General features: G+C 34.5%; 1 protein-coding gene across 19 annotated transcripts in view; it reads left to right on the plus strand.

Moving 5' to 3' along the window:
- N4BP2 (NEDD4 binding protein 2) overlaps nt 1–20,053 on the plus strand; it is an 87,050-nt gene that overhangs the window by 22,225 nt on the left and 44,772 nt on the right. For 16 of the 19 annotated variants that reach the window (XR_006410579.3, XM_044387681.3, XM_044387683.3 and 13 more), the window contains 4 exons: nt 7,001–7,343; nt 11,006–12,155; nt 12,737–12,861; nt 17,792–17,880. Coding sequence is in view for 18 of the 19 variants with exons in the window: in XM_044387681.3 (XP_044243616.1) it covers nt 7,115–7,343; nt 11,006–12,155; nt 12,737–12,861; nt 17,792–17,880 (1,593 nt within the window). In the remaining variant the exon portion in view is untranslated. Of the gene's footprint in view, nt 1–7,000; nt 7,344–9,532; nt 9,626–11,005; nt 12,156–12,736; nt 12,862–17,791; nt 17,881–20,053 lie in introns of those variants that run through there. The other 3 variants (XM_057309557.1, XM_057309558.1, XM_044387682.3) reach the window with 2 other exon arrangements.

Here is a 20,053-nt window from a genome sequence, read left to right on the forward strand (position 1 = left end):
CATCCCTGAAATCATGAACTGAGCTGAAATCAAGAGTTGGATGCTTAACCCACTGAGCCACCCAGACGTCCTTTAACTATTATCTTAAATTGATGTTACCATTTCACTAACATAGTGGAATTCTTCTTTGACTCAAGTATAGGAGTGTATTTCTTAATTTTCAAACAACTGTGTTTTCTAGTTATATTTTAGTTACTAATTTCTAGTATAATTCCATGTGTACTTGAAAATAAAGTATATTCTGTGGTTATTTGGTCCAGTGTTGTATAGATCTATTAAGTCAAACTATTTGTTGATCTTCTGTGTCCTTATTGTTCATCCCTTCTTTTTTTCCTATTTTGTTGGGGGTGCTCCTTTTTCTAATAGTTACAGAGGGAGCAGTTTTACAAGTTGAATACAAACTTAGAATTGTAGAATTGTTACATCTTCCTGGTGAATTTATTCATTGACTTTTATCATTGACATGTAACATCAATAGTGATTTAGATAAGGGCAATTTTTATCTTTTTTGGAAAACAGTTTAATATTTGACATAAAAAGAACAACATAAATCACAGGGAAAATCAGAGCCTTTCTTGGCTTCTTTTTCACTATTTTTGTTTAGAATGGCGTGTATTTTGAAATGAATATAGGAGAAGGTACCAGAACCTTTTGGTTGTGTAAGATCTCTAGCACTCTTTTTTTCCCTTTTAAAAAATTTTTTAAGTTTTTAATTCAAGTGTAATTAACATACAGTGTTATATTAGTTTCAGGTGTACAATATAATGATTCAATAATTCTATGCATTTCTTAGTGCTCATCAATATAAGCATACTCTTAATCCCCTTTATTTCACCCATCGCCTGACTTACCTCCCCTCTGGCAACCACCATTTTGTTCTCTGCATTTAAGAGTCTGGCTTTTTTTTTTCCCCCTTGGTTCATTTGTTTTGTTTCTTCAATTCCACATAGAGTGAAATCATATGATATTTGTCTTTCTCTGACTGGCTATTTCACTTAGCATGATACCTTCTAGGTCCGTCCGTGTTGTTGCAAGTGGCAAAATTTCATTCTTTTTTGTGGCTGAGTAATATTCCACTGTGTATGTGTGTATGTACACATCCCACATCTTTATCTAATCATCTATTCATGGATACTTGGGCATGGAGGCTTGAATTCATGACCTTGACATCAAGACCTGAGCTGAGATCAAGAGTTGGACGTTTAATGGACTAAGCCATCCAGGCGCCCTTATGTCTTGGCTATTGTAAATAAAGCTTCAGTAAATATAGGGGTTCATGTATCTTTTTGAATCAGTGTTTTCATTTTCTTTGGGTAAATACCCAGTAGTGGGATTACTGGATCATATGGTAATTCTATTTTTAATTTTTTGAGGAACCTCCAAAAAAACAAATAATCTGATTAAAAATGGGCAGAAGAATAGACATTTTTCTAAAGAAGACATACAGATAGGCAACAGACAAATGAAAAGATGCTCAACATCACTAATCATTGGGGAAATGCAAATTAAAACCACAATGAGATACCACTTTACACCTGTCAGGATTGCTGAAATCAAAAAAATAATAAGTGTTGATGAGGATTTGGACAAAAAGGAACCCTCGTGCACTGTTGATAGATAAGATAATTTTAGGGTAGTTGTAGAAATGGTGGAAGCAGGGGCGCCTGGGTGGCACAGCGGTTAAGCGTCTGCCTTCGGCTCAGGGCGTGATCCCGGCGTTATGGGATCGAGCCCCACATCAGGCTCCTCCACTATGAGCCTGCTACTTCTTCTCCCACTCCACCTGCTGTGTTCCCTCTCTCGCTGGCTGTTTCTATCTCTGTCAAATAAATAAATAAAATCTTTAAAAAAAAAAAAAAAGAAATGGTGGAAGCAAAGCCCTCTTTATGAAAGAGTGGAGGAAGAAAAATTGGAGACAGTTGCTGTATGTTGTACATATTTTCCCCTAATTTTGTTTCTGATACATAGGTCTTTTACATTTAAATGTGTCTAGATGTGTTAATAGTTTTTTCTTTATAACTTCCTCTTTGTACTTTTTGCTTCTATAGTTTATTTTCCTTGCTCCATGGAACTTATATTCCTGAACAGTGCTGTCCAATAGAAGTTTATGCACTGATGGAATAGTTTACTATTTCTGCTCTCCAATATGGTAATCATTAATCACATGTAGAAATTGAGCATTTGAGGGGCGCCTGGGTGGCACAGCGGTTGAGCGTCTGCCTTCGGCTCAGGGCGTGATCCCGGCGTTATGGGATCGAGCCCCACATCAGGCTCCTCCGCTGTGAGCCTGCTTCTTCCTCTCCCACTCCCCCTGCTTGTGTTCCCTCTCTCGCTGGCTGTCTCTGTCTCTGTCAAATAAAATAAATAAAATCTTTAAAAAAAAAATTGAGCATTTGAAATGTGAGTAGTATGTCTACTCAGAATTTTTTTTTCAGAATTAAACTTTTCATTTTGAGATTATAGATTAACATGTGGTTCTAATTCACGAATACAGGGAAATCTCCTGTGCTCTTTACCCAGTTCCCAGAAACATCTTTGCACAACTATACTATGGTATCACAACCAGGATATTGTCATTAATATAGAACATTTCCATCACTACAAGAGTTCCCCAACTTACCCTTGTATAGCCACACCCACTTGCCCTCCTCTCCCATCGCTTCCTTAACTCTTGGCAAATCATTAATCTGTTCTCTCTGTAATTTTGTCATTTCAAAAATGGTATGTTAATGGGATCATTCCATATATAGCCTTTGGGATTGGCTTTTTTCCACTCAGCATAACTCTGGAATTTCATCCAGGTTGTTTTTGTGTATCATTAGTTTGTTCCTTTTTATTGCTAACTTGTATTTCATGGAATGGAAGTAATTTGTTCAACTGTTCACCCATTGAAGGACGTCTGAATTGTTCTCTAGTTTTTAGTTATAATGAATAAAGCTGCTATAAACTTTGGGTGAACGTAGTGTTTCATTTCTCTTAGATAAATGCCCATAAATGCAGTTGCTGAACTGTTATATAATGTTGCGTGTTTAGTTTTTAAAGAAACCTCCAAACTCTTTCCCACAGTGGCTGTACTGTTTTCATTCCTAGCAGAGTGTATGAGCCATCCAGTTTCTCTGTATCCTTGCCAACATTTTGTGTTGTCATTAGTTTTTATGTTAGCCAGTTTGATAGATGTGAAGTTATATCTCATTGGGCGTAGTTTTAATTTGCATTTACTTAATGCTTAATGATGTTGCGCATCTCTTGTGCGCCTGTTTGCCATTCGTATATTCTTTTGGTGTTACGCTTTTTGCCCATTTTCTAATTGAATTGTTTGGCTTTTACTGTGGAGTTTTGGTAAGTTTTTTATATATTTCAGATAGTAGTCCTTTGTTGGATATATGGTATGCAAATATTTCCTCTAATCTGTAACTTTTCATTTTCTTAAAAAGGTCTTTCACAGAGCAAAAGTTTTTAATTTTGATGAAGTATATTTTATCCGTTTTTCCTTTTATTGATCATACTTGTAGTGTTTTGTTTAGTTCTAGGTCCTGGAGATGTTCTCCTGTTTTTTTTTTTTTTCCTGAGATGTTTATAGTTTTATGGATTTAAGTTCTTGATCCATTTTGAGTTAATTTTTCTATAAAGTGTGAGACTGAGGTCAAAGTTTATTTTTTTTTAATCTGTGGATGTCCACTTGCTGCCGTTTCATTAGTTGAAAAGACTATCTTTTTTTCCATTAAATTGCTTTTATGCTTTTGTCAAAAGCCAGTTGGGTATATTTATGTTGGTGTATTTCTAGGTTCTCACTTCTGTTTCCAAATCTATAATCTGTTTTCAGATCTATATGTCTGTCCCTCTACTGACACCATACAGCCTTGGTTAGTGTAATGATATAACAAATTGTGAAATTGAGTTGACTGATTTCTCTCTTTCAAAAATGTATTAGCTATTCTAGTTCCTTTGTCTTTCCATTTAATTTGAGAATAATCTTGTCCATATCCATAAAAAAATCTGAGAATAATCTTGTCCATATCCACAAAAACTCTTCCTGGGGTTTTGATAGGAATTCTGTGTATCAATTTGGGAAGAATTGACATCTTTATTATGTTCCATCCTCTAGTCCGTGAACATGCTGTGTCTTTCCATTTATTTAGATCTTTGATTTCTTTCGTCAGTGTTTTATAGTTTTCATCACACAAAGTTCTGTAGTGATATCCTTTTTTTCGTTCCTGATATTGGTAGTATGTGTCTTCTCTCTTTTTTTCTTTGTCAGTCATGTTAGAGGTTTGTCATTTTTATTTTTAAAGAACTATCAGTTTGTTTCATTGATTTTTCTTTTTTGCTTTTCTGTTTTCAGTTTTATTCATTTCTGCTCTTATCTTTATTCTTCCCTTCTGCTAGCTTTGGGTTTGTTTTGATCTTCTTTTTCTAGGTAATTGTGGTGGGGGCTTAGATTATTGATTTGAGACTTTTCCTCTTTTGTAATGTTGTATGCATTTGGTTATAAATTTGCTATAAATTTCCGGCATTGCTGCTTTAGCTGTGTCCTACAAATTTTGATACAGTATGTTTTCATTTTCATTCATTTCAATGTATTTTTAAATTTCTTTTGAGACTTTCTCTTTGACACATGGATTATTTGGTATATTGCTTAAGTTCCAAGTGTTTGGAAATTTATCGGTTATCTCTCTGTTAATTGATTTCTAGTTTGATTGCATTGTGGTCAGAGAGTACACTTTGTATGATTTCAGTTCTTTTAAATTTGCTGGGTTTTGTTTTAAAGCCTAGGATATGGTCTTTCTTGGTACATATTTGGTGGGCACTTGAAAATAATGTATTCTGCTCTCGTTGGGTGGAGTGTTCTATAAGGGTTGATTATCCTTAATTGATGGTGTTATTGTGTTCTCTGTCCTTGTTCATACTCTGTCTAGTTATTCTATCAGTTGTTGAGAGAGGGATTTGAAGCTTCTGTAATTGTGGATCTGTCCATTTCTTATTTCAGTTCTGTCAGCTTCTGCTTCACTTATTTAGTGGCTCTTTTGTTTGGTGCATACACAGTTAGGGTTGCTGTGCCTTCTTGGTGTACTGATCCTTTATGATTATATAATGTCCTTCTCTGTCTCTGGTAATTTTTTCCCCCTCTGAATTCTACTTTCTGTGCTATTAATATAGAAAGGTGTAATTTAACTTAATTTAACTTAATTGTTGTGTGGCCAGTGGCTGCCATATTGACAGTGCTGTTCTGGAAGATGGAGAGAGCTATGATACAGTAAATTTAATTAAAAGGTAAATTTTATAGAATGGGTGTTAAGGGACAATGGGTGGTTAGAGGAAAGGGAGATGGGGGCAGAGGGAGTGGGGAGACATGATTTTAAATTGGGTAATCAAGGAAGAAATCATTGTGATACTTGAATAAAGATTTGAAGGAGTGAGAGTGCAAATATCCTGGGGAAGAGTATATCAAAGGCTAGCAGGGAGATGGGCTACTGTAAGAACTTTAGCTTTTACTGAGTGACGTGGAGAACCACTTAAGGATTTAGAGCAGACCTTGATTCATTCTGACTTGTTGTGTGTTGCTTTATGTATGTATGTTGTATGTTGTACAAAGATCATTCTGGCTGATCATTCTGGCTTGAAAATAGACTGTAAGAGACAAGGGTTGGAAGCAGAGAGAGCATTTAGGACCCCAGAATATGAGTGAATGATGACAGTAGCCAGACCAAATGGTTAGAGCAGATTTTGGGGAAAATATCAGGCATTTAGTTTTGGATATGTTAAATTTGAAATGTTTATTAGATAGATCCAAGTGGAGAAAGCAAGTAAACTGTCTGGGGTTCTCTGGAACAATGAGTCCCTGCCCTTGTGGAGCTTACTTACACTTTACTTGAATATGGGTAGTAAATACAATAAGAGAATGAGTGAAACATACTCCGTTAGAAGATGATAAGTCTTATGAGAAAATTCAAGTAAGGAAAGTAGGATGAATGGTGTTGGGGGACTGACTTCTTGAGTGGATAACATTTGAGTAATGGTAGGAAGGTGTTGAGGAAATAAACTTTTATAGATATCTGAGAGAGTAGTAGGTAGAGGGAGCCAAATGTAAAGGTTCCCAGCAGGGAGCATGGCTGGTGTGTTTGAAGAAGAGCAAGGAGGCGAAGTGTGGCTGGAGCAACACTGAGCAAGGCAAACAGGTTTAGGGATGACAGTACTGAAGTAACACATGTCTGAGTTATGGGCCCTTTAAAGGGTTCTGGCTTTTACTCTGAGTGAGATGGGAAGCCAGTAGATAGTTAAGCAGAAGATATGTGTGATCTGACCTGTAGTTTAACTGAGTCACACTGATTGCTACAGAAAGATAGACTGAAGGGACAAGAAGATTGGTTTGGAGACTTACAATAATCTAGGCAACAGGCTGTGGTGGCAGTGAGATAGTGAGGAAGGGTCATATTCTGGATGCATTTTGAGGGTTGCATTGACAGAATTGGCTTACTGGTTGGATGTGGGATGAGAGGAGTTAGGGATTATTCCAAGATTTTTGACCTGAGCATTTGGAAGAATAGAGTTGTATCAATTGAGACGGAAAATACTGAGAAGAGCGGATGATCAGGAGCTCAGTTTCGGACATGTTAAGTTTTGAAGTTTTGAAGGCGGTGATCAGGAGCTCAGTTTTGGACATGTTAAGTTTATAATGCCTATTAGACATCCAAATGTAGGTGTTCAGTAGGCATTGTCATTATGAATACTGTTTTATGGTTTTCAAAAATGAAATAATGACATTAAAGCAGTGTATCACTGTTGTGAAAATTCATTATATTTGTTAATATCTTGATTTTTAACATGTTCAATCCTGGCAAAACTTGAATATTTTGCAGAGAGAGAAGTTGTCTGACTGCTTTTTGGCTTTGCTACCAGAGTTGGTGGTACTTTCTTAGAGTTAAATAAAGATGTTATTCCGATTTTAGAAATGGAAATATAACTATATAGTCTGAGTGTTTTTACTTGCTTTCTATTTTAGGTCCTATTACTGCTGGATTGTGCAAGATATTTAACCGTGTTTTCTTTGAGGTATGACTTAAATATCAAACATCTTAAATAAGAAAAGGGAAACATTTTAGTTTTGGAAGTCAGAATGCCAAGGAGAAGGAAAAATCTTGGGGGAAATCCTTTTCAGAAGACTGCAAGCTCTAAGGAAGTTGTCGTATCCGGTGTTGCTAGTCATGAGGAGCCAACTACTACTCTTCCTTCCATGTGTGAGACAAAAGTTGATCAGGAGGAACTCTTCACCAGTATCTCAGAGATGTTTTCTGATCTGGATCCCGATGTAGTGTATTTGATGCTTTCTGAATGTGATTTCAAAGGTGAGAAAAAGTTTAGTTTGAACCCATTGCATCGTATAAGAAGACTTCATGTACTGTGTCGTGACCAGTAGTAATATAGAAAAATAACTGCCTTATTTCTGTTTTGTTAATTTATTGAGCACCTGCTCTGGGCAAGATACTAAGTTGGTATTGCGAGTGATATGAAGAAGAAAGCATAGCTTTTTCTGCTTTCAAGAAATATACAGTTCTAGATATAAGATGTACATATAGATACCGTATTTTATGTTTTATTTCTTTTTATCTTCCCTCTAGAACAGGTTGGCACTATTAACATTTTGGACCGGATTATTCTTTGTTGTGAGGGCTTTCCTGGGAATCATAGGATGTTTAGCAGCATCCGTGGCCTATCCTCTGTAGAGTCCAGTAACAACCATCAGCAGCCTATTGTGACAATTAAAAATGCCTCCATCTATTGTCGTATGTCCCTTGGGGACCAGAATCATCCCAAGTTGAGAACCACTGTCTTAGGATGTAAGCTCCATAAAGACAGATTTTATAAACTGTTTTTACTGCTGTATCCCCAGCCCCTGAAATAGCAATGATTTAGATAGGACCTCAGTAAATATTTATTGAGTGAAAAGATAATTGTAATTGTGGGAATGAGAACTGATTAGGAGTTGATGCTGAGAGAACAGTGTTTCACAATACTGGCTTTGGAGTCAAGAAACCTGGGTTATATTTCCAGTTCTGCCACTTAAGCTCTCTGGGTCTGTTTTCTTATCTGTTAATGAGAAAAATAGTAGTATGTACCTCATAGGACTTTTTTGGTGAGAATTGAGTTGTGGTGTTTTGTTTTTTTTTTTGTAAAGTTTTCAGTATAGTGTTATTAATAACTTGTAATAAATTTTTTAGAAGTATTTTGGCAGATAGACAAGCTATCAAAGTTGACTGAATGAATAAATTAAATGTTGATGCTTACTGTTGCTATTGACCATGATTAGTATAAGATAAAATTATTTTAGATTGGGGAAGTTTTGCTAATGCATGAGAACTTCCATTTTTATTCATTACGTGGACTGTGATGTGAGCATATCTTAACTATCTTGTTATGATACATATGCTAAAAAACAGTTTTCAGCAGTCCACATGATGCTCAGAAATGATAGTATATAGAATTTTATGTGTGACTTCAACATTTATTTCCTAATGTTGAGGTGTTTAAAATTTGTTTCACATACACTAACATAGTAATGAGGAATTACAAAAAAAAAAAAATTTACCTTTACATCCTAACAAAAAACATTTCTCTTTTCCAGGATCTTCTCTATACCTTGTTCATAAATACTGATATTTTGAGTATTTTGAATAATCGTATTGATTTAATTATGTATTCTGCTTTTTAAACTTAATATAAGCATTTTTTCAGTGTTGCTGTGATCTTTATTTTTAATAGCTTTCTAATATTCCCCTGAATTGTTGTGTTCTAATTTTTTTAATTATATCTAAGTTTTTCATGACTAATTAATACAGCAGTGGACATCTTGGTATAAATCGCTTTTCCCTTCTTTTGGTTTTTTCCTTAGTCCCAGCGTTTTATTTTCATATGTCACGAGGTAAGAGCAGTTTTTAGTTCTTGGAAACATACCACTAAATTGCCTACCAAACAGGAGTGCTGATTTGTTGTACTGCTAACACTGTTAAAGTATAGTGGTTTCATCACAGCCTTTTCAGCGTTGTGTAGTGTTACTTCAAGATTTTAATAGGAATAAAATTTTGCTTTTTCTTAATTTGTTTTTTTCTTTAAATAAACAGGATTATTGAGCATTTTTGTACATGATTGTGTATTAATTTTTGTATTCTTGTGTGAATTGTTTATTCATGTGTTTTTCGTTGTTTTATACCATTGTTTTAATTTTTTCCAACACTCTGTGTAAGGACTTTTCTTTTGTGTGATACATATATCCTGATCTTTTACTTATTTTTACTTAGTACCGTTTTTTATTATATACACGTTAATTTTTTTGGTTGACCTCATGGATTTTCTATTATGTAGATTTTCTTTGTAGAAATATCTATGTTTGCTTGCGTGCATGCGTTCGTTCTTTTTTTCTTCCTTTCTTTTTTTCCCCGTGTTTAGGGCTTCTAACTTCTGTACTATTGCTATAATATCCTAACTTGTCTCTCTGCCAGGCTTGCCCCTCCAATCCCTCTTTGTTTTTCTTCTTAAGGGAACATTAATTGGGTGCTTACTAGGTGCCAGTCCTTGTGCACAGCACATTTTCATGGATTATCTCATTTAATCCTCACAACAACCCTATGAGGTAGGTACTTTTATTAGCCCCATATTGCAAATGAGAAAATCAAGGCATAGGAAAATTAAGTAACTTGTTCAAAGGGTCATAGCCAGCAAGTAGAGTTTTAAGTGTTCGTTTTCTGACTCCAGACCAGAGCTGTACCTCCTGTGCTGTGCTTCCTTTTCATGTTTATTTTCCATAAAACAAAGCACAAAAATAAGCAAAACTCCAAATTTTAAATGCCTAACAATTCTAATTCTGTATTTGTATTATAACAGAAAGAGCTCAGCATTGGAGTCAGACATACCAGTCCTGGCTCTGTCACTTAGTATCTGTGTGACTTGGGCCAAGTTAATATACTTTTTGAACTTCATTTTCTTCATCTATTTGCTAGAAATACTATACCCCCTAGTATTATTTGATGGTTCATTGAGGAGATACATATAAAGCTCCTGGCTCAAATATGGTGACTGATAGTTTCCCTAGAAAGTAAAATTGCTATGTCCTACCATGACGTATAGCACTTTTTCCAATTCTACTTAATCTTTTCCAGTTTTGTCTCCTTTATCTACCATACTACTGTGTACCCACACTCCAGCCAACTTCTCTAAATACCTTAAACATACTTTATGTTTTCAAGACTGGCTTTGCCTTTCCCTTTTGTGTCTGACAAGTTTGTTTTTAATCTTCAAGTCCCAGTTCACATATTACCTTATGTGAAATCTTTCCTTATTCTCCTATAAGGCTGCTATGGCATTTGTGTTTTACTAAAAGTGTGTATTATTTAATCTATATTATATTATAATGTAATTGTCTTTTAATTATCTTTAATTGCCTCCATTAGACTGCAAAAATCCCTTTAGTGTAGTAAGAACTATGTCTTATTTACTTTGAAGAGAGTATGTCTGATATGTAGTACATGCTGATACCTATTTTTTGTATTAAGTGAAATTCATAGTATAAACCATATAAACAAATTAGATTTACAGGAGAGTACTTAAAATCTTAATATTTAAAAGGATAGGCAGTAGCTAAGTGTTTGTTGAATAAATTAACTGGTTTTTGGGTGTTTATAAATAACCGTAATATATGCGGTTATAGGTATTTTTAGATAAAATTTATAGATATTTAGGTTTATTCATATTTATCAGAGATTATCTACTTGTTGGCAGTTTATTATCCTAGCTTATTACAGTTTGTCTGATAGTAACAGCATTGCATGACTCCATCATTCAAACCTTTCACTACTCCAGACTGGTATATTTGTAAAATATTAATTAAAAAATGACTTGAATATTTATAAATTTCTATATTCCATTCAGTGCAAAAAGTATAATTTTGCATGGATTTTAACCAAATGATATTTTACTGTTTTCAATACACATGTATATTGCTCTTCTTGTACAGTTGAAAATGCAATGGATTGTCTATTAGAATTATCTGCCACTGATGCCAAGGTAGAAGAATCGTCTTCAAAAAGCTTTGCTGCTTCTGAGAACCAAGTAAGTTCTGTGGGACGTGAAATAATGGAAAAGTATCCTCCTGAGGAAGAGAGTGAAGATTCAAAAATGGATTCATTTTTGGACATGCAGCTAACCGAAGACTTGGATTCTTTAATACAGAACGCTTTTGAGAAACTGAACTCTTCTCCTGATGACCAAGTATACTCATTTTTGCCTTTGCAAGGTGTAAATAGTTTTAGTGACCCGAGTGCATTTATAAATTCCGATTCAAGTAGTATGACTCCCATTCTTTCTACACAAAATATGGATTTGAACAGTGAAAATTTAGAGAATTCTGCCTCTGCGTTAAATTCAAACACCTTAATTTCACATTCTGTTTCTGATGAGTCCAGAAGTTTAATAAAGGATGACACATTGGCATTGGAAGATTCTCTTCTCAGTAGTTCTTTAAATGTAGCAGCAAATGACACTATGGTGGGTGGTAGCAATCTCAGTCAAAGACAGAAAGAGCTTTTAGAATCTGAGTGTGTTGAGACTCCGTTCTCTCCAGCCCCTGTAGATTTGGATGCCAGCGAACCTCAGGCTCCTTTAAGCCTTACTGTGCAAAATCTGGGGCTTGATTTACTAGGTACAAGTGGGGATCAGAAATCTACTTCTGTCCCTGATGCGTTTGTACCTTCTGAAGAATTCGGTTTCAAGCCACACAAACATACTGAACTGCCATCAAAGGGGAAAGATGTGAATTACTGCCCTGTACTTACCCCTCTCCCTCTACTGCTGCCGCCTCCTCCGCCTCCACCAATGTGGAATCCAATGATTCCTGCTTTTGACCTCTTTCAAGGAAATCATGGCTTTGTAGCTCCTGTTGTAACCAGCGCCACACACTGGAGACCGGTCAACTACACGTTTCCCCCTCCAGTTATTTCTCACACTTCCCCAACAAAGGTATGGAGAAATAAAGAGGGAACAAGTGCTTATCAAGTACAAGAAACCCCAGTTTCTCAGGTTGTAAGAAAGAAGACCTCATCTTATGTTGGACTAGTTCTTGTTCTTCTCAGAGGGCTTCCAGGATCAGGAAAATCGTTCTTGGCAAGGTATGAGGTTTAATTGAGTTTTAAAAAAAGTATAATGCTTGAACCTGAACATTTATGACAGAGTATGAATATGTGAAATGCTGTTGTTGCTTAATACAGATGTTTAGTAACCCCTAAAATCTTTTCTTTTTAATAACTTTTTTCTTACTTTGTAGCTAATAGCAGCACTCTTTTCTCCAGAAGTTTTTACTGAATTCTTCTATCTTAGAATATCATTTTGGGAGATAGAAGAAAAATTTAAAAATAATTCCAAGACTGTGAGCTTCTGAAATCAGTAGAAATGGTTTTATGTGAGAGAGAACTAATTTGAATGGGAAAAAAATAAGTTCAACTTTGATTATAGAGTTACAAAGCCATAATTGATTTTTAATTCAAGGAATAAAATAGACTTGTTTAGGTCAGTTTTCTTGGAGTCAAACTTCTGCTAAGAGGATTTCCAAAATGACTTGTCTGGATATTATTGTATTCTCACTTTTATATAATAATACTTGAATTCTTTATTTGGATTATGACCTTGTGAAAATTAGGAGAGAGAATTTAGGAGAAAAATTAATGAAAATAATTCCATTTATCATTCACAGGACTTTGCAAGAGGATAATCCAAGTGGAGTTATTCTTAGTACTGATGATTATTTTTACATAAATGGTCAATACCAGTTTGATGTAAAATACTTAGGAGAAGCACATGAATGGAACCAGAATCGTGGTAAGAATAGACATTAGATTTTTGGGTAATATTAAGAGCAATATAAAATATTTGTATTTTGAGAGGTAGATAATTTTTAGAAAGTTACAATTCCCTTTAGTTAATTTTTCCTTTTTAAGATTTTATTTACTTGAGAGAGAGAGAGGGAGTGAGAAAGAGCACGAGTGGAGTGAGTGGCAGAGGGAGAAGCAGACTCCCTGCTAAACAGGGATCTTAAGCTTGATCCCAGGACCCCAGGATCATGACCTGAGCTGAAGGCAGACACTCAACCGACTGAGCCACCCAGGCACCCCCTAAAATGGAATTTGTATTGTTAACTGCTACTCTTTCCTAGATTGATTTTATTGTTATGGGGGTTGACAGTGTGAGAGTAAAAATGGCTCTCCTCAAACTGAATCTGTAGGGAGGTCAGAGATAAAACCTTACTGTTTTTATTAGTGCAACGATCTGTTCACTGAAGATGATATTATCATGAAATGTTTAGTTATAAATAGTTTGAATTTCATATGAGGAATTCTTTTTTTCCTTTTCTTTTTTTTAATAGGCTCCACAGCCAGCGTGGAGCTCAACATGGGGCTTGAACTCAGGACTCTGGGCTGAGATTAACAGTCAGCCGCTTAACTAACTAAGCTGCCCAGGTGTCCCATGAGGAATTCTTAATAACACATAGACAATATTTTAGCCTTTATTTTATGATAGTGGCACTGTGATTGTGATTCTTGGATTTGCCATCTTCAGACATTATTAAATTTTTCTGTATTTTTTCTTGAACTGAATATTAAAGTGAGAACTCAGGAATATGAAAATGCACAACAAAAAATGATAACAGTATGATGTGGTGAAGAATAGTCTTGAATTTGGCAGTTACTAGCTATGTAATCTTGTACAAGTTATTTATACTCTTCAAAGCCCATTGTGTTCATCTGTAAAAGGGCTTAATAATACTTAATGCCCATGATTGTTGTTAGGGTTGAGAAAGAAGTGTTTAGCAGGGGTTCAGCATGCCCTCACTACTGCAATAGCCATAGCAATAATAATATTAAGTTAATAGGCAGAACTCTTTTAAACAGCTTTATTGAGATAAGAATCACATGGTTTTAAGCATATTCAGAGTTCTACAACCATCACTACAATTTTATTTTTTTATTATTATTTCTTTCATCACTACAATTTTAGAACATATTATCACCCCAAAAAGGTCCTTTACCCATTAACAGTCACTCCTTATTTCTCCCCAACCTCTCCCAGTCCTAGGCAACCACTAAGTTACTTTCTGTCTCTATAGATTTGCCTGTTGTGGGCATTTCATATAAATGGAATCATATCATATGTGGTCTTTTGTGAATGGCTTTCTTTCACTTAGTGTAACATTTTCAAGGTTCATGTTGTAGCATGTATCAGTAATCCATTCCTTTTTATGGATGAATAATATTCCATTGTATGGATATGCTACATTTGATTTATTCATTCATCAGTTGGTGGGCATTTGGGTTGTATCCATTTTTTGGCTATTATGAATAATGTTGGTATGAACATACATGTCTATGTCTAAACTTTTTTGGAACTACCAACCTGTTTTTCCAAAGCAACTACACCATTTTACATTCCTACTAGGAGTTTATGAGGGTTCCATCTTCTCCACATTGTCACCAATATTTGTTATTATCTGTATATTTGATTATACCTATCCTGGTGGATGTGAAGTGGTATTTCATTGTGGTTTTGGTTGTATTTTCCTGGTGGGTAATGATGTTCAGCATTCTTTGGTGTGTACTTTCGGCCATTAGTTTATCTTCTTTGGAGAATTGTCTGTTTAAGTTTTTTTTTTCAAGATGTGATTTAAAAATTTTTAATATATTCGGGTACAGTCTTTCCCTTAAAAAAGTATTTAAATGGGAAAATAATATTTTCTTGAAAAAATTGTACTTTTTTCTTAAGTATCTTATGTTTTTTTAAAAATTATTTTTTTCATCATGATGAGTATACTCTTTAATCCCCATCACCTATTTTACCCATTCCCCCCATCCACCTCCCCTCTCCTAACCATTAGTTTGTTGTGTATAGTGAAGAGTCTGTTTCTTGGTTTGTCTCTCTCTCTCTTTTTTCCTTTGCTTGTTTTGTTTCTTAAATTCCACATATAAATGAGATCTTATGTTATTTGTCTTTCTCTGACTGACTTATTTTGCTTAGCAATATACTCCCTAGCTCTATCCATGTTGTTGGAAATGGCAAGATTTCATTTTTTTATGGCTGAATAATAGTCCATTGTGTGTGTGTGTATACACCACCTCTTCTTTATCCATTCGGCTGTCACTGGACACTGGGACTGTTTCCATAGATTTGCTATGGTAATAATACTGCGATGAAGCTAGGAGTGTATGTATCCCTTTGAATTAGTGTTTTTGTACTTTTTGGGTAAATAGTAGGGTGATTCCTGGATCATAGAGTAGTTCCATTTTTAGTTTTTTTTTGAGGAAGCTCCATACTGTTTTCCACAGTGGCTGCACCAGTTTGCATTCCCACCAACAGTGCAGGAGGATTCCTTTTTCTTCACATCCTCATCAACACTTGTTGTTTCTTGTACTTTTGATTTCAGCCATTCTGACAGGTGTGAGGTGATATCTCATTGTAGTTTTGATTTGCGTTACCCTGGTGATGAGTGATGTTGAACATCTTTCATGTGTCTATTGGCCATCCGTATGTCTTCTTTGGAGAAATGTCTCTTTGTCTCTTCTGCCCATTTTTTAAATGGCTTTTTTGTTTTTTGGATGTTGACTTGTATAAATTCTTTATATATTTTGGATACTAACCCTTTATTGGTGTGTCATTCAGAAATTTATGTTGAGGTATATTACCTCTAGACCTACTTTGCAGATGGTTTTTCTCATGAATGGATGTTGTACTTTGTCGAATGCTATTTCTGCATCTATTGAAATGATCCTGTGGTTTTTATCCTTTCTCATGTTGATGTGATGTATCATGTTGATTGTTTTGCAAATATTGAACTACCCTGGCAACCCACGAATAGATCCCACTTGATTATGGTGTATGCTTTTCTTAATGTATTGTTGGATTTGGTTTGCTAATATTTTGTTGAGGGTTTTTGCATGGTATTCATGGGAGATATGGGCCTGTAGTTCTCTTTTTTGTGGTGTTTATCTTGTTTTTATTATCAGGATAATTCTGGCCTCATAGAATGAATTTGGAAGTTTTCCTTCCTCTTCTGTTTTTTGGAATAGTTTGAGAAAAATAGGTATTAACTCTTCTTTAAAAGTTTGGTAGAATTTGCTTGTGAAGCTATCTGGTCCTGGACTTTTGTTTTTGGCAGTTTTTTGATTAGTGATTCAATTTCATGCTGGTAATTGGTGTGTTCAAAATTTCTATTTCTTCCTGCTTTAGTTTTGGTAGGTTATATGTTTCTAGGAATTTATTCATTTCCTCTAAGTTGTGCAGTTTGTTGACATACAGGTTTTCATAATATTCTGTAAAAATTGTATTTCTGTGATGTTGTTATTTCTCCTCTTTCTTTAGTGATTTTGTTTATTTGGGTCCTCTCTCTCTCTTCTTTGGTGAGTCTGGCTAGAGGTTTATCAATTTTGTTATCTTTTCGAAGAACCAGCTTCTGGTTTCATTGATCTATTCTATTATTTATTTATTTATTTTGTTTCTGTATCATTTATTTCTGTTCTAATCTTTATTATTTCCTTCTTTTTGCTGGGTTTGAGTTTTGTTTGTCTTCTTTTTTTAGCTCCTTAATCGTTTGCTATTTTTAAATTGGATTATTTGCCTTTTTATTATTGAGTTGTAAGAGAGTACTTTTAAAACTTCCACATAATTTCCTTGTAAGGTTTATTTATTGTGCTTCATCATTAATTTCCTGAATGGTCCAATTCCTTGGGAAAAAAGGTAGTTTTTAAAGAAAATCTCTTGCACAACAGTATATAATAATGTTTTCTTTATTGTAAATCATTACATCTTTTTGTGTGTGTTTATAATTTGTGCTTGTTTTAAAACTTTATTTTGGAATAGTTTTTGATTTATGGAAACGTTGCAAAGGCAATGTAGAATTTCTGTATACCCCTCACCCATTTCCTTCTAATGTTAACATCTTATATAACCGTGGTACATTTGTCAAGACTAAGAGATTAACACTGATATATTATTGTTAACTAAACTCCAGACTTTATTTGGATATTAGTTTTTATTTTCTTTTAATTTTTAATTTATTTAATTTATTATTATTTTTTTTACAATTTTTGTTTTTAATTAGGCTCCATTGCCCAATGTGGGGCTTGAATTCACAACCCTGGGATCAGGAGTTGCATGTTCTATTGACTGAGCCAGCCAGGCATCCCTGATATTAATTTTCTACTAAAGTTCTTTTCTCTTCTAGAATCTTATCCAGGATACCATGTTGCTTTTAGCATGATACTGTTTTTAATGATAGTTTTTCTCCCCACTTATACCTTTTATACATGTAATGCACATAAAACTTAGGCAGTTTTTATTTTATAATTTTCTCTGATTATAACTTTAGTATTTATTTATTATTTATTATCCAACATCTATCTGTACTTTTTTATACACTCAAAAGTGATATTTAGAAGTAGAGTTGTGGGGGGCCTGGGTGCCTCATCAGTTAAGCATCCAATTCTTGATTTGGCTCAGGTTGTGATCTCAGGGTTGTGGGATCAAGCCATGCATTGGGCTCTGAGCTGGGTGTGGAGTCTACCTGGGATTCTGTCTCTCCCTCTCCCACTGCCCCTCACCCCTAAAAAAAAAAAAAGTAGAGTTGTGAGTAAAATTAGTACATATCTATGATTTTCAAATTATAGAAACAAGATCAGATTTTTAAAATTTCAAGAGAATACTTAATACTATTAGAAAAATGATTTGTCATTTTCTGTGTTTTTTTTTTTTTTTTTTTCAGCTAAAGAAGCATTTGAGAAGAAGGTGTCTCCTATAATAATAGACAATACAAACCTACAGGCATGGGAAATGAAGCCATATGTTTCTTTGGTTTGTACCATTAATTGTCATAAGTCTATAGTAGTAAGTTTGAAATTGTTGGGGGATGTTAATTATTAAACCAAATCTCAAGCAAACAGTCCTTGAGCTGTCTGTAACTGAGTCTTAAGTGAAATGAGAAAAATAGGAATAGTTTTTGCATAAAGCTAAATTTAATCAGTTTTCAGATTCTGAGATTTAGTTTTTAAATCTTGTGATTATTTTCATTTTTGATGTCTTTTATGAAAAAGTGGTATTATAATTTTATGTTTCTATGGATATATATATATGTATATGCGTGTATGTGTGTATATATGTGTATACACACAAAATATTTTTCCTTATTCCTGTTACTTGGCAGAATCAAAATTGGTGGTCCTTTGTTAGTGACCAAATTTCTTTTGATTTTGCTTTTCTGATAAATTTAGACTTTTATAAATTCAGTTCTTCCCAGTTCTCCAGATTTTCCAGATTCTTTTTTTTTTTTTTTTTTTTTTTGCCCAGCTTGATGTCACCTTTTCAGGAAGTTAGCATTCTTTAACTTATTAAAAAGCTGAGTGGAGTACTCTTTCTGTTTTCAGGGTACCCTGGCTTACTTCTGTGATAGCATTAAGCACACTGCTTTTATCAGTAGGCCATGGGTTGACTAACTGTTTTCTATAAAGTGCCAGATAGTAGATATTTTAGGTTTTTGTGGGCCACATACAGTCTCTTTTCTGTTATCTTTTTTTTCTTTTCTTTTTAAATGACCCTTTAAAGATATAAAAACTCTCCTTAGCTCCTAGGCTGTACAAATACTGGCTGATGGTCTAAATTTGGCTCTAAGCCATCTATATATTCATGAGGCTAGGTCTGTTGTTTTATTCATTATTGAATCTTCAGGGCATAGCACTGTGCTTGGCATACAGTAAATATAGATTTGTTGGGTTAAAATGGTGAATGAATGAAGCTTTTGTGATTATGGAGTATTGTTTATTCCTCCAGTATTAGCACACACATGTCTAGCACATTAAAGCTCAATTTATGTTTCTCAGTTAATGAATGTTGTACTTCTTTAATGTACTCAGCATATGCAGCCTGTACCTCTTTGTTGTGTTTTGTGCATTTGTACTATTTTGAAGGTGTGACTCTTTTTCTGAAGAAAATTAATGTCCTTTGAGAGCAAATGAGATTTTACTTCTGTGCGGGGGCAGTAGAGGGAACAAAGACTCAATTTTAGTACATTGGGAACTGAAATTCAGTGTGCTTTCTGGCCTGAGGACTTCTTAATTTCTAGCCTAACATATTTATCATGGGGAATGCTTTCCCCCTTAACCTTAGTTGACTTCTCTGTTTTCCTTAACTTCCTGCTGTCATATTAGGAAGTTCTTTAACACTCATTTCCTATGTAGAAAATAAAAAAGTCTCTGCATTACTGTGTTACTGATTTTCATTTAGCCTTCAGGCATCCATTGTATTTTTCTTTCCCTTTTTTCTTATATAATAATTGAAATTATGAAGCTCTTTTTCCAGTGTTGATTCTTTGGCTCTTCCCAACTCTACTTAGAGGTATAAAGGACTATTGCTTATCACAGAATGCCAAATTCATTTTTTCTTCAAAAAGAAGTAGAAATAGCAGTTACTGGAGAGAAAAGGATCACTTTTTGCTCCTTTTGGTAGCAAGATAATGAGAGCTGTGGGGGAGTAGAATAGGTTGGAGATAACAGTCTATTACTATTATGACTGTCATTTACAGAAGTAGTTAAGCAGTAAGGTATGCTTAGTGGCATCTGGCAAAACTTATTACTTTAAATATATATATATATATATAGTTCCCCTTGTGAGCTATCACATAACTTAACATAAATTAGAATCCTCCCAAGTAATATGACATTATTAAGATTTGCCTGTTGATATGGGAGTTGAAAAAGTCTTTAAATTCATAGGCTCTTTTTTTCCCTCTGTGTGTATATATTCATTTAAAATTAATTGATCCTAAGAGCTATAGGACACTCCTTTAGGTAATTAGAGACTGGGGCTGTTGCCAGCCCCTGAATAAAGTGTATAAAATTTGGTACTGAGATGAGGAGATGGAAGTGAGTAGACTCATTGCAGGGTGTTCTATCACTTCTTACCTAGGTTGATTTTTGGAGCTTTTCTGTCAGAATGATAGAAAATAGCAATGAGTACTTTGCATCTTATCATA

The sequence above is a fragment of the Ursus arctos genome, unplaced genomic scaffold, assembly GCF_023065955.2.
Source record: "Ursus arctos isolate Adak ecotype North America unplaced genomic scaffold, UrsArc2.0 scaffold_9, whole genome shotgun sequence".
Lineage (NCBI taxonomy): Eukaryota > Metazoa > Chordata > Mammalia > Carnivora > Ursidae > Ursus > Ursus arctos.